At 40.6% G+C, this 15,161-nt stretch overlaps 1 protein-coding gene across 17 annotated transcripts in view; it reads left to right on the top strand.

The window, feature by feature from the left end:
• ptprda (protein tyrosine phosphatase receptor type Da) overlaps positions 1-15,161 on the top strand; it is a 256,470-nt gene that overhangs the window by 204,353 nt on the left and 36,956 nt on the right. For 5 of the 17 annotated variants that reach the window (XM_084711929.1, XM_084711943.1, XM_084711931.1 and 2 more), the window contains 10 exons: positions 1,596-1,901; positions 2,782-2,975; positions 3,707-3,733; positions 4,223-4,340; positions 4,706-5,293; positions 5,738-5,838; positions 5,977-6,233; positions 8,383-8,476; positions 10,743-10,955; positions 12,854-13,014. In XM_084711929.1, coding sequence (XP_084568055.1) covers positions 1,596-1,901; positions 2,782-2,975; positions 3,707-3,733; positions 4,223-4,340; positions 4,706-5,293; positions 5,738-5,838; positions 5,977-6,233; positions 8,383-8,476; positions 10,743-10,955; positions 12,854-13,014 — 2,059 coding nt within the window. The remainder of the gene's footprint in view (positions 1-1,595; positions 1,902-2,781; positions 2,976-3,706; positions 3,734-4,222; positions 4,341-4,705; positions 5,294-5,737; positions 5,839-5,976; positions 6,234-8,382; positions 8,477-10,742; positions 10,956-12,853; positions 13,015-15,161) is intronic. The other 12 variants (XM_084711941.1, XM_084711932.1, XM_084711934.1 and 9 more) reach the window with 4 other exon arrangements.

The raw sequence follows: 15,161 nt of genomic DNA, 5'->3' as shown, positions 1-15,161 counted from the left end.
CTTATCTGACAGAGTTTAAACTATTTGGGAAGGAAACACATTTTCAAATGCATTCCAAATTTTATGTCTGCTGCCGAATCCAAAACGTGACAGAAATGTCAGGAAGGTCCTGAGCACAGATAAAGCGAATAAGATTTTTTTTTTCTTTTGAGGCTTCATGCATTTGAAAAGCTGTAAACATTTGAAATAGTAAATAAGTGTTATGAAGTCTACCTGACCATGCAGTATTCACTTTGAAAAGGTTGCATGGACAGCGTACCCAGGCTTTCCTGTGAAGTCAGGAGACAAGGTTACAAAAACTACCCTCTCTCCACCTTTGTTGTGCAAAAACAGTCTCGACTTAAATGAATCATAAAGCCATGAATTATTTATATGAATGCCCACATATGCGTTTTCCAACTGTTTTTTCTTATATGTGAAAGGGCACTTCAGGAAGCCTTGTCTCTTGACATTGCATGTCGGCCAAAAATAAGAGAATAGAGAATTTTTGAGCTTTCTATGTTGTGCCAAGAACCACCTCTGTGAACAACAAAGGGATTTTCCCATTTTCTGCACTGACATTTATACTAAATTCAAATTAGAATCAATAAAGTTTTGAAGTAATGATATCATAGAAAGCTCAAAGCAAGTATTGTCTCTGTAGTTAGGGACATTTCCACCCAAAAGACCTCAGATTTATGAAATGGGTCGAAAAACTAAAAAATTGGATTTTTTTTTTTATTATTATTATTGCTAAATCAAAGAGTCTGAGAATTCCCCTCAAACCAAACTTGAAAAAAACTCTGAACTGCTGTGTCTGACTTTGCAAAACATAACTCTGAGGTCTCTGAAAGACAAGGGCAGAGATCAGGTGGGTATAAAAGCTCAGACATTCAAATTCTGCCCAGATGTGTGTTCTGAGGTATGCATGCCAAATGTTATCAGAATCTAATAAATCAGTCATGTCTCCTTGGGAAGTTCTCTGTTGTACAATCAGGCTTTTACCACAAACCAACAGGCTTCGGAAAGGTTGGTGACAAACACAACATTTTTCTATTTTAAACTAGTTCAAGCATCAACCTTTATGTTTTTGGATTGATGGTAACTGCTTGCCAAATTTGTATTAGTTAGCACTATTTATTTTGGAATGGTTTATCTTAGGTAGTTTTAAAATAATTTTAGGTTTTCATTATAGCACTCAAAGGTTCTAAGAAATGGTATGTTAGGATATATGATTTTTGTTTCCCTTTGTTTTTATAATTGATTTTTTTCATGACAAAGGTAGGTTACATATGTTGAAGCTGTCCTTTTTCCAATCAACACCTTCCATTCATCGTCAGTGTGCGCACTCTTGTGTTGGTCTTTGCCATTTTGCTTTGTCTTTATTTGTGATGTTTTCATTGATTTAAAGTACTTTTCATTTACCCACATAAGTCCTTGTGATTTTTCCTCATTTTATGTCATTTTATTTTCCTCTTCTTTGTTCCTATGTTTGGTCAATTCTGCCATCATCACCCCGATCAAACCAAAACCGAAACTCCTTTAAAACGAAACTCAATGAACGGCCTGACCAAACCCAAAAAAAAAAAAAAAAATCCTGCACAAAATCCAACCAGAACCCTCGGGCCCGCCTCAGGAAGTCAAGTGCTATAGCTCCAGCTCCACCAACATCCTGGTAAGTTGGCGGCCGCCCCCAGTGGAATTACAAAACGGGATCATAACGCAATACAGCATCCAATACGCCGCAACCGAAGGGGAGGACACTTCTGCTCATCAAATCTCCAACATACCTCCGGAAAGCTCCCAGTACCTTTTGGAAAACTTGGAAAAATGGACAGAGTACCATGTGACGGTCACTGCACACACAGATGTCGGAGCAGGACCGGAAAGCCTGCCACAGATCATCCGCACAGAGGAGGATGGTATGTGTTCGCTAAAACAAAAGCCCCAGCTGCAAATCCAGTCTACCCCTCTTAACCCACCCCGTCAAATACTAACAACTACAACTCCCTCTTCTTCTCTACCCTCTTCTGCCTGCTTCTAATACAACTGTTGCCACTCGACACTTTTAGCCGTTTTGGACTATGCACTTTTTTTTTAACCTAACAAACTGTGACTCACTTTGCGAAAGCACCTTTTTTTGGGCTTTTTTCCCCTACGCTGCTCAATTTCAACACATGGTATGGCATTTTCAGCTGCAGGCCTCCAACTTCCAGTCCCAACTGTCATTTTTGAAATATTTTCTGCAGTGTTTTTGAATGGCAGCTCACTTTTTGTAGGAACTTGGCAAAAGGACAAGTTCTGGACAGTGGGAATAACAAAAGGTGGAAGAATTTTTTTTTTTGTGAAGGCCATTTTTTTGCATTTTTTTTCTCCCTTCATGTGATAGAATCATTTTTTTATTCATTTTTCCTTGCTCCATAGCCAAAATTCTTGTAGTGCTTCAAGCATTTGAAACACTTGAAGCCTCGTTTGGCTCCACTTTTCTATTTTGGCAAAACACATTTTTATTCCATGTTTTAAAAATTCCACTCTACCCATTTTTAATGTTTCAAGATTAGGTCAGTTGTCAGACCTGTTTTTGCTGTTGTTTTTTTCCCCCTTACCATTGTTGAAATATTGATGTCATGCAGTGCTTGTTGCAGTTTGCTGCACTTTTGTGATTTTTTTTGTCACTGCAGCATTTTCCGCTACGGCTTTTGGGCAGGATTTAAAAAAAAAAAAAAAAGAAAATAAGAAAGAGGGTGACGGGGTTCTCTATAATTTTGACCTTTTTTCTTCTATCCCATGGTGTTCCTCCAGTTCCTAGCGGGCCACCTCGTAAAGTTGAGGTGGAGGCTGTCAACTCCTCATCAATTAAAGTGATCTGGCGTTCACCGATGCCCACCAAGCAGCACGGTCAGATCCGAGGGTACCAGGTGCACTATGTCAGGATGGTTAATGGGGAGCCCACAGGACAGCCAGTCATCAAGGACATCCTGATTGATGATGCCCAGGTACAACACCCTCCTCAGCCAGCCACCTCGTCTCTCAGACACATAGTTTCGCTTTCTCTCTCCCGCCTTTACATCTGTTACAGCAAAGTCTTTTATTTGAGTGTGTGGAGAAAAAAAGTCATGTCATTACAGTGATTAAACTTATTGCTACTTATACTATAATTATTTATGGTTGACCTTTTTTTTTTTACATTACACTAGTAAGACTTAAGCTCTACTTTGTATTAAATTAGACAAACTAGAAATAATATATTATTTACTTGTATGATACCTTTTACAGACACTTATTACATGTTAATTAGGTAAGCATTGCAACAAGGCTGTACTGTAAACTAAAATGTCGAAGAAGGGTCTAACTGTGGGAAACAATATGCTTCAGTTTACAGTACACTACAGTAGTAATGTGTCCCTAATTATCCTGTCTATAAAGAACATATTTCTAATTTTTGTCTAATTTGACACAAAGTACAGTTTGTCACATCTTACTGCTGCACTCTTCAGTGTATGGTGTGTAGCTGTGTTTGTTTACTGACTAAAAAAGAATTTCTAGTTTTTGTCTGATCAGCTTGTCAGGTCTTATTAGTGTACTGGAAAATAAAGTGAATCAAGACACAAATTTGTTTGGTGTTTGCAGACAAACTGTGTGTATATTTTCTCATCAGTGATTAGTGTCTGTACCTGGGCCTTATTTTGTTGTCTCTTTTCTCTCCATGTTCTTATATCGTAATCAGTGGGAATATGATGATTCAACCGAACATGTGAGTAGTTAAATTTGGAAGAAAAAAAAAATCCAATCTTGTTTTCCCCTGCTGTCATCCTCTGCATGAATGGCATGTGTCTTTTGTGTGTTAGGAGTTCAAGACTTGGTTTTTAAACATTACCTTGGGTGCAATTTCAACTTCTTAACATGTTTACCTTAAAAAACTTCAGATGGGATCTTTGACTAACATTTTGTTCAGAGTTCAAATAAAATTTAACCAAATAGCTTACCTATATACCTTAATGGTTGGAATTCTATTAGAGGAAGGTATTTATTGCACACCAAAGAATATTCTTTACCAAGCTTATCAACACTGTCCCTTTCCACTGAAGCATGCCTCAATTTTAAGTATATGCTGAGAGAATGTGTCTGTTGTGTCCTCTGTGGTGATTATGCTGACATCACATCCCACTTTTATCTCTCTATTTGCTTATATCTGCAAATCAGCCAGTGAGTGTCCTGCAACTAAAGCCCTGCATCTTTACAGGATATGATCATCACAGAGCTGCAGGCTGAGACCACATATTCGGTTACTGTGGCGGCCTATACGACAAAGGGCGATGGCGCACGCAGCAAGCCCAAACTGATCACCACCACTGGCGCAGGTAACGTGACCATCACAGCTGACAAACATCCTGTGGTTATCTGCTAAGATACTGGAGTTTTCATATAAAACTGAATTTGTGCTCTGTAAAGATGTGAAACTGCAGCCAATAAGGGAAAAAAGCATCAGGCAAACATTCTTGTCATCAAGCTTATAAAGTGTGAAGCTAATTGCTGTCTCAGTTGGTGCAATAACTCTTATCCACTGGAGAGACACAGAAATGCTGAGGGCACTTTCAAAATAATGAAAAATACAGAGCTTGAATGAAAGACCAAGTTTAGCTCTTTCATTCATTTCTTTTTACAGTGTATAATAGCTTGATATATTTATAACAAGCTGTCACTTTCTCCATTGCTGCTGTCTTAGTTCCTGAAAAACCTCGGCTAATGGTCAGCACAACCAACATGGGCACAGCTCTCCTCCAGTGGCATCCCCCAGCATTAACCCACGGCCCTCTGCAAGGCTACCGCCTCCGTTTTGGTCGCAAAGACGTGGATCCGCTGACTGTCATTGAGTTCCCCGAGCGAGAGAACCACTACACTACCAAAGAGATCCATAAGGGAGCCTCATACACGTTCCGCCTTTCAGCACGCAACAAGGTGGGCTTCGGTGAAGAGACAGTCAAAGAAGTCACCACAAATGAGGATGTCCCGAGTGGCTACCCTCAGAGCATCACAGCGGAGGGTGCCACCACCTCGACCATTCAGGTCAGCTGGCAGCCCGTCCTGCTGGCAGAGCGAAATGGCCAAATAGTGAAGTATGCTCTGCAGTATAAGGACATCAACAGCCCACGCAGCCCCTCAGAACTCTTCATCACCGCACCGGAATCAACTGTCATCCTGGATGGCCTTAAGGCAGATACTACTTATGATATTAAAATGTGTGCCTTCACCAGCAAGGGCTCTGGTCCCTATAGCCCAAGTGTCCAATTCAGGACACAGCCTTTGGATCAAGGTAGGACCAGTCCCTGAACCTTTCTAGCCCTTACCCTTTTAAAAATCAACCTTTCCCTGCGCAGCCCTTTCCAACCTCAGCAGCTTCCTCTGAAAGCCTCAAAAGGCAAGAAGTTGACAAAGTACGGAATCAACCAGAGGAGTTTGGTATTAACATATTGTCCTACCCTTAGTCCCCTTAATCTAAGAATCATTTAAGAAACTCACATGGAGTAAGTATGTATGTCTTTGTGTCTTGTCAACCAAGCAAAGGTCAGTCATTAATTTAAGAGTTGGTGTTGGTAAGAAGGTAAGAGGACAGTGTTGAGTTCAGTGTAGTACTGATATCAGCCTGGTTTTGAAGGAGACATTCCCAGGTAAGCACTGGTCTGGGACCACTGGTGTAGAGAGTTTAAAAAAGGATGGATGTTGTGTGTCTAAATCACCTGCTCCCCCTTTCTTTTAGCAGTGTTTGCAAAAAATTTCCATGTGAGAGCTGCCATGAAGACGTCAGTGTTGCTGACCTGGGAAATCCCAGACACCTACAACCCAGCTCAACCTTTCACTGTGAGCACTGCCTAGATGTATAAAGCATTTCCATATGCATTGTCATGCTCTATATATTACTACGGCACATATTATTCAGTTAACCTCCACATCCGAGACTTCAATCACTACATGAAGCATGAACTCATTTGCATACAGATCCTCTACGATAACGGGCAGAGTGTGGAGGTGGACGGGAAGCTAACACAGAAGCTCATCACGGGTCTTCAGCCCGAGACGCAGTACTCCTTCCTCCTGACCAATCGTGGCAACAGTGCTGGCGGTCTGCAGCATCGCGTGTCCACCATGACGGCTCCAGACATCCTGCGCACCAAACCCTCCGTGATTGGCAAGACCAACTCAGACGGTATGGTGACTGTGGAGCTACCAACGGTGGAGACATCCGAGAGAGTACGGTGAGTAAGGATGACCAAAGTCTGATTGCTTGTAATTAGGGCTACCCTAGACTCACAAGACCGTCTCTAAATGCTGAGGACAATCTCCCAACTTAAGTTATTGAAACAAAACGGAAACAATTAGAAACCTGCATTGCAGAACCAACCAGTCTTTAGGGTGCCCCCCTGTACTGGGGCGCTGACATGCTGAAGGTGTGTGCTTAGTACCGATGAGAATGGAATATTTCCAGTAAGGCATGTCCTTGAAAAAATGTAAGGGGTTAAGGTTGTTAGCAGCTGTATTTGCTGCCAAAATTCTTCAAATTTTGCACAAACATCCATTTGGACACAATGATAAACTGACTGGTGTCCAAGATATGTGTTCATCACTCCTATATATTTCTATGTAAACATAATCTGTGTTGAGGTCGAAACCTAGACCCCAAACAATGTTCTGCTACTGCAATTCTTGAATGTGAGTTTTCTGACTGAAATGTATTTCATTCCATTTATTAAACACCTTCAAAGTCTTCAGTACATATATTGAATGAGTCTGGGCAGACGTACTCATGTAATTGGCAGCTTGGCTGGTTGATGGAGCGCACAACTGGTTATTCTAATTTTAGTTGTGTCATTGTACGCAGAGTAACGCAGGATAACAGCATGGCAGGTTTTAAATTTTAACAAATCGAATCTTGTGTCAAAATTACTCCCAACTGGATGCAGTGACCTGGATTGCCTCCTCTGAGTCAGCTCTGAATAATCCCAATTCGGGTACTGCCCGACTTGTAATTGCCAACTTGCATCAAGCATAATATGATTTGACTTCATATAAATGGCTCTTTTGTTGGACGTGTGACATGTAAAGACATCAGTATGGTGCAGTGGAGCTGTCCATTGCTAATGTCCATATTACTGATTATTACTTCTCACTGATGCATTGTGAATGGAAATAAACAAGTTAACTTGATAGCTGACCTTGTCAGGGATAATTCCTCCAAAACAGAGTCATTTATATTCATCCCTACATTTCACTGTAATATCCACTTCACCTCAGTCATTACACACTGAAGCAGCCCGACTCATTTAAGCGCACTCCTCTAAGCCCTGTAAAATCTCTTATAGCCTTTCAACAAAGCCCGGGGTTGTCAGAAGGCCAAGGAGCACATCCGATTGTAGACTGACGCTTCAAACCCATCTTGGGTTTTTTGATCTTGCTGGATGCACTTGGCCCACTGTCTCCCATGCCAGAGCTTAAGCTAATTAGGTTCCCATTAGCCTGCCACACTGCCTTCCTGGCTAACGCTAGCTAGTGCAGTGCCCAACCAGGAAGCCCAGAAAACTCTGGCAGAGGCTGTTATCTCTCTTGCCACCCTGATGAAGGGATGAAAATCCCTCTAATTCTGTATCTTTTCTGTGTTCACAGAGGTCTCCTAATTAGCCCTCGGGGGGCCTCAGCGAGGTGTAACCGTAGTTCCTGACTTCTCTGAACATGCTTAAATTAAATAGAAAACATAGAGGAAAATGGTCCTAATCAAGTGATAAAGGACTGCATAAGCTGCTAATGGCATGATCTTTTTTCCCATAAGTTTTCCATAAGACTACCCTCTCAGTACAGATCGACATGGTGGGCACTGGGCAATGCTGTATTTGTTCTTACTGTCATACAGGGATTTGTCTGTCCAGGAAACAGGGACAGTTGTCTTGCAGTACATCGAGAATTTTGAGAAATGTGGAGCCAATATAGCACTGACTCAGTACTGAGTGAACTTCAGCCAGAACCAGTAAAAACTTTGTAGTAATATTTTTATAATATAATATTTACAATTAACTTACCTGTGTAATTTGTTTAAGAATATTCATACTTTTCCTACTGCATGTAAAATGACTGTCAAAATAGAATTTTCTTTATAATTTTGGAAATAAATGTGAAAATATTAGGTTTCTGGCAGGCTTCATAGCTTCAAAGTGGCACTTTTGGTGTCCCTTACAGGAATTGATTTTGCTATATTTTCTGTGTATTGCAGTGAAATCAAATATCCACCCTTGTGTCGGTGCCTTATTGACCTCACAATGAGTCAATTATAACCTAGTGTGGTCTAAAAAGTGACTCTGACCTTTGACCTTGTCTAGAATATTAATGTGCTGCACTTTTCATTTTCTTTTCTAGGGGATATTACATTGTTGTTGTACCTCTGAAGAAGCAGCGCACTGGCAAGTTCTTCAAGCCCTGGGACAGTCCTGATGAGATGAATTTGGAAGAGGTGGGTTTCAAGAATGAACTGCTTATAATGACTCATGTTGCCAGGAAAGAAATGTAAAAAAGTCAAAAGTCAAATTTCAGGGTTTTTTTAACCAGTACTCAGCTTCTTAACAGCCCATATATGTAACAGTGTGCACACATCACACATTTCTTTTCTCAAAACTGGGGAAAAATAAGTTGAGGCAGTTAAGAGGGCAGGAGGAATGGGAGATGAGTCTCGCTGATTGACGCAAATAGCTGCAGAGAGCACTGTTCATATGGAAATGAGAACATGAAGTAGCCATCAAGTGCACTGCAAACTCAACCCCCATCCCCACCTCCTCCTCCTCCTCTTTGTGTCTGTGGTAATTACCTGAAGAGCTGCATCAGGCCTTCATGTCTCTTCTCATTCCAGGCAAAGCTAGGCTACTGCGTATGCACAAAACACTTGACAACTTTTATATTTAGCCAGTTGAGATAATTCAGGAGCCGCTGTGCACTGCAGGCATGATTAAGCATGTGAGCAAACGAAACTTTTATCTAGGTGCTGTAAGCTGGAAGCTACATTTCAGGTATTTCTTTTGATGCATTATCAAACACTGGAAGCTGATGATTCAAAAACTTATTCCCCTTCAGGTGAAAACTATTTGAAATTCTGGCAAGGATTCTTATTTGTGAATCAAATCCTCTGGCGAATAATACCTTATTATGAAATTGCACGCTTTAAAATATTGATTCCTATTGTAAAAACATCACAATACATCACATGTCAAGGAGGCCAAAAGAAAACACACCATGTCTCATCTGGCATTGGCTTTACAGCTCATGCCCACAGGCCCATGTCTGTAGCCTTGACCGATTGCCCAAAAGTCGCCCCTCTGTCAGAATTTATTTGTTTGTCAATATTGGCACTCACCTTTTCACAACTTTTCCCAAGGGCAGCTAGATTTAGCTGTGTTGACAGGAGAGATGATTGAAGACATTATCGGGCAGCACCAACAGCCCCGCAGCCAAAACAGAGCACACACGAGAACGCACACACTCTAATGTGAATGACAGGAGGCGCAAACGGCACACACACACACACACACTCACTCCTCCATGCACGCGAGTCAGAGATATGAAATCAGACGCCCAAACAAGTAGCCAGGCCTGATTAGCATAATTATGATCCGCGCTTTGTGATGGAAGTTTAAAATCAGATGGTACAGACTTGTATGAAGGGCACACTTGATGCATTTCCTCCAGCCTGTTAGGATCATTATTATTGTTGGCTGGGGGGAGCAAAGGTGGTACTTTTGCCTCTAACGTTAATCATCTGAGACAACAATGAATATTGGACAAAAAAAATATGTGGTTTAAAGGAGCAATATGTAGCAATTGCATGTCCAAAAATAGTACTGCAGTCCAAATAGAGAGTTGGAGCTATAGACAGTATATTAAATAGGTTAAATCCCTATTTAATAAACAGACATTTGCTTGTTCAGTGAACATTCTGCAACAATTTGAACATGAAATGGTCAAAAAAAACAAAAAACAGTTACTCTGGCCTGGATTAGAAACTTCAAAGGAAGACACCGTGGCTGTAGCAGTGTTGCTGATGCCATATCATGGTCATTTTATGATATATTATAGCAAATATATTACGTATTTCTCCTTTAATAAATAACTGTATTTGGCAGTGGCATTAGAAAGACATTAATGTGTTTTTTTGGGTAAATCTCTCCCAATAACATAGTTTTTTTTTATCTGTAAGATATGGTTTTGTTTTGTTTTTTAAAGCCATTTGTTGATACATAATATAAGTTCTCCTCACTTTGCATATCTTTCAGTCATATTAATGAATAAATAAACATGAATTGGAAGATGCATAACAATTGTACACTGTTAATCAAATCTAGCAAAAAAAAAAATCTCCCCAGATCTCAAGCAAAAAAATGCTGCTGATTGTATCAACAAGAAAAAGTAATTGAGCTCTGTAAGTTGTAAATTAATTCAGTCTCTTCTTTTTTGACTGTTTGACGCTGCTGGATAATCCTCAACTGTTTTATATGCTGGAAATCCACACAATCTTTTAATTTCACTATCTTTTGTAGTCCAAAAAAAAAACCAGATGAAATAAGTCATTGATCTTTTCTGTAATGTTCTGCCTCTTGCAATCAGCGTTTTCAGCTCAGCAATCAGACCAAAAAATCGAGATAGACTGATTTGGGTTTGTGTTTTCATGTGTGTGCTGGAACGTGTCCCTGTGCGTTATCAACCATCTGCTTCTTTACTCCTCACTGTAGCTGCTGAAAGAGATAAACCGAACTAGCAGAGGCCCTCGGTTCCGGCGGCAGGCAGAACCCAAAGCCTATATTGCGGCCTACTTCTTCAAAGACCTGCCTAAAGAGTTCATCCTGGGAAATGGCAAGATGTACGGCGAGTTTGAAAACAAGCAGCTCCAGAATGGCCAGGAGTACATCTTCTTTGTGCTCGCTGTTCTGGAGATGTCTGACAACGTAAGTCTGCTCTTTCACACCTGTATTACATCACATGTGTCTCATATTATACTTGAGTTCACCTTCAGACCTCTGGGTTATCCCATGCTAGCGATCTCAGCTTCTTTGTGTGTGCATGTTAATAGACAGAGAGGGTTAAATCCACTGCATCTTGGCAGAGGGTCGGAGTTTGCTCCTGGTTAGATGTGTTACTCCAAGCCCTTGTGAGGCTTCGACTTAAAAACTTAAAGCTGCTGCTGGCCCAAGAAGCTGACCCTTGCTGCTTCAGGGAGAGAAAACCCTTAAGACCTTAGCCGATCGCAAGAATACCTCGATAACGGGGCTCCTCTTTAATTGCGTCCTACGTGCGGTCCTCCTTATCTCCGCTGCTGCAGCCAGTGTGTATGTGTGCATGTGTCTGTCTGGACCGAAGACCAGAAAGCCGCATGATTAGGCAGCTGCAGGCGTGATGATGGATTTGATGAGCTGCAGGGTCTATAGTCCTGCCTCACACTCTCTCCGCTAACCCTGAGTTCAGGTAGAGCAAAAACGATAATGACGGACGGAGGGAAATCTCTAATTTGCCCACTGAAGCATATATTTTCTTCCCACAAGACTATTTTTTTTTTATCTCCTCTCAGAATGTGAAATAGTTCAATCAAGGCTCCTGTATAGGAGAGATATTGAAGATAATTTTGATTGGCCAAACTGCAGCTTAGCAGAAATTACACAGCAAAACTTTGAATTGGCTTTTAATTTGTATTGTTGGTCATGCTGTCTTTGTCACAGTCTTGTTAGATATGCTCTGTAGTGGGGGTAAATTAATTGAAGTCTTGCAGTAGTGCTTTGAATATCTTGAGCTCCTCAAATAAGTCCAGATCAAATGCATCCTCATCAGCATTCAGTTTTGGGTGTTGATGTTACTTAAGGTGAAGATCACCAAGGAATGGTGTGATACATTTCGACATGGTTGTACCAATAAAGAGTCAGTTAATCTCAGATTAGCTCTAATCAGACTTTAGTAAGAAGGCAAGCAATAAGAAAATCCAGATTTAAAATCAAGTAGAGCTCTGTTGCACAATTAAAAACTAATCTCAGTTTAGTAAATCCAGGTTTAGTCATGTAAAACAAACTTAAATGGAGTTTATTCAATATGGAGATGCTTATCAAAATAAGTAAATAAAAAATAACATAGGAAGTAACGTGACCTAGCCTGAATATAAAAAAAGCTGTAAACCTTAGTCTGCTCTGTATTCCTTAACAAAACGCTGCATTGTTTGCTAGCTAGTTAAAAAGAAGAAGAAGAAAAAGAAGCTTTTTTTTAAACAAGTTTAAAAAAATCTGGTGCAACATCATTTTAAGTTAAACCATGATTTAATCTGGTTTAAAAATTAATTGTTACAGACGCAGTCCGGCCTTAGGGTTGCAATGGTATGAAATTTTCATGACACAATAATCATCTCAGAAAATATCATGGTTTCATGGCACTGGGTATTACATAAGTATCATTATTATTCAGTTACAATGACCCTTAAAGAATTGAAAACAGAAGGGTTTTTTGGTCAAACATGCTTTATTATAAATTTCCTGACAGACATGAAACTGAATATAAACTTAAAATCTTTTTTTAATAACACTATTAAGGGAGAATTCAATTCTATAGATAAACAAACCTGCATGGTATGACAACCATGAATTTTCAAACCATGGTATACTGTGATACAGGTATACTGCTGCAACCCCTGATACACTGGCAAGGAAATATATTTCAAAATCACCAGATGATTGATACAGTTACAAAATAATGAACAAGATGAAGTGCAAGATGTAGAAGTATTATATGGTGGTTTGAAAAAAAAAATCTTAACCCAGATCCTAGGACAGAATATTGATCAACGATGCACTTTTCCCTCACTCAGATCATGTACGCCACAAGCCCCTACTCCGAACCTGTTGTGTCAGCCGACATCGACCCCCAGCCGATCATCGATGAGGAGGAAGGCCTTATCTGGGTGGTGGGCCCTGTGCTAGCTGTTGTCTTCATCATATGCATCGTCATTGCCATCCTTCTGTACAAGAGGTGAGGTTATTAAATGATAATCTGCATTTAAAATTCTAAAAATGACGATAATGATTTCTGGCAAATCCACCTCAGATGGGACAGTAAACTTAACACTGAACATAAATTATATGTGCACACATTCACTGCAAAGGGACATTGTAAAACATGCATTATAACAACATTATTATTTATATATGTGCATTTAAAATTCATGTACAGCCACTTGACATTTATGTATGACCATTCAATATTTAGCATTCATAACACCGACTCACCACACAGCACAAATCTTCAATTAGCACATTCAAATGCAGACACTAAATGTAAGATTTTAACGTAAAGCCTGAGGCGCATTGATCTTCAGACTATCCATGACCCTCAGTCTCAGCAACACACACACACACTCTTAATTCTCAGCCGAGTAAATCCAAGCATGCCGCTCCCAAAGCTGCCATCAAATGCCGACGCCCACAATCCTTCACACAGACACGTGCATTGACTGAAAGTTAATCAGACATGTTCATCTACCCCCCACTGCATGCACAAACATGCACACTTGCAAACACACCGAAAACTGTAGACAAAAAACACTTGCGGTAGTGCACTTTCACACCAAATCAAAACAGTCTTTTTGTCTGAAACCCTCTAGTGGTAGCGAGACCTTGTGCTGTCACTGCTCATCAGTCAAGCGTAGGAGGGCAGAGCTTTGACTATCTGCTTCATGTCACTGCATGTGTGTGTGGTTAGAGAGAGGACCCTGGGGCCTGGGCAAGCATCCCAGCCACCCCAACGCCTCCCTCCTTTTACTACTACCCATTCCACCAGAGAGAGAAGCTCTAGATCCCGACTGTGACCTTATGTCGCCCTCCTGCTTAGCCACATCACACACACAGACAGTATATTGTGTTAGTGGACAGAGCCACCGTGACATCACCCATTGGTTTGTGGACTATAATTTTGAAGCCCTGAGTTTGGCATTACAGGGATTACCATCTTAGAGCGAGGAGCCGGTGGCTGACGCACTGTGACTTGGGCTGTGTTTGGTGTGGCTCATCTGTTCGGCAGGAAATCATTGCGGCTTGCCTGGTCGCAGTATTTCTTGTGTTAAAGTACGCCAAAATATGCTTTAGGCAAAGTAGTAACAGAATATTAATTCATATTTGATCAGCACAGCCCAGTTTGATGGCTTGATCAGGGTGTTGTGAGGCTCTGTTTAGGAACCGGAAACACACACACCTGGTTGTGTTTAGAAGGGAACCAAAGACCCATGAAAGATCTTGCATGAATGATCATTTTATCCCTAACCATGATCTTTCCCTAACCATAATCAGGTGTGTTTTGTATGTTAACCTATATGTCAACTACAGTGTTACTTAACAAAACTATTTAGCTTGTAGAATATGCGCAATGAAGAAAGAACGCTTACAAACTTCACAAGAGTTTTGCAAATCTTGGGTTCCCTTCTCGACACTTCCAGCCTGTCTGGTCACAGTCTTTCTAGATTTACAGCTAACAGTACACTAAATTATGTGTTTAAAAATATTTTAAATAAAAAAAAGCCAATGCAGTAACAGAATCTTGATCCATATTTGATCGGAACTGTCCAGCCTGACGGTACGATCTGTTCGAAACCGGAAACACATTGGCGGCCACCTGGTCACGATCTTTCTCGTTTTACAGCTAAACAGTCATTAAATTAATTTTCTAACATCTGAAGCGAGAAATAGTCAATGTAGTAACAGATTCTTGATCCATGTTTGATCAGCACTGTCCAGTTTCACAGCGTGATCAGAGTTTTGTGAGCCTTGTGTGCTTAATTTACAAGATGAACATCACGCTGTTATGAAGAAGACTCGAAACTAGCGATTGCGATCATAAACTCATCAGGAAACCATTTACTGAGATCATAAATCAAGTGAGAAATAGACTCATTCTTAAATAAGACTGCATATAATCAGACCACTTTTTGCAGCCAGCAGAGTCGCCGCTGACTGGCCATTAGAAAGAGCACAGATTTAAGACACTTCCGCAGTAACTTCCCAGAAGCTCAGTCCACTTCTTCTCCTTTTGTCTATGATCACAAACATGCAGGCGTCCCCGCGCAGGCTTTTTTATGTCCTTCACTATCACGTCTCTTCTGACCTTTTACATAATTTTCAGCAGAG

The sequence above is a fragment of the Lutjanus erythropterus genome, chromosome 23 (assembly GCF_056507025.1).
Source record: "Lutjanus erythropterus isolate fLutEry1 chromosome 23, fLutEry1.hap2, whole genome shotgun sequence".
Taxonomy (NCBI): domain Eukaryota; kingdom Metazoa; phylum Chordata; class Actinopteri; order Lutjaniformes; family Lutjanidae; genus Lutjanus; species Lutjanus erythropterus.
Note: the sequence above shows the minus strand (reverse complement) of the source record. Positions and strands in the feature narration are given on the sequence as shown.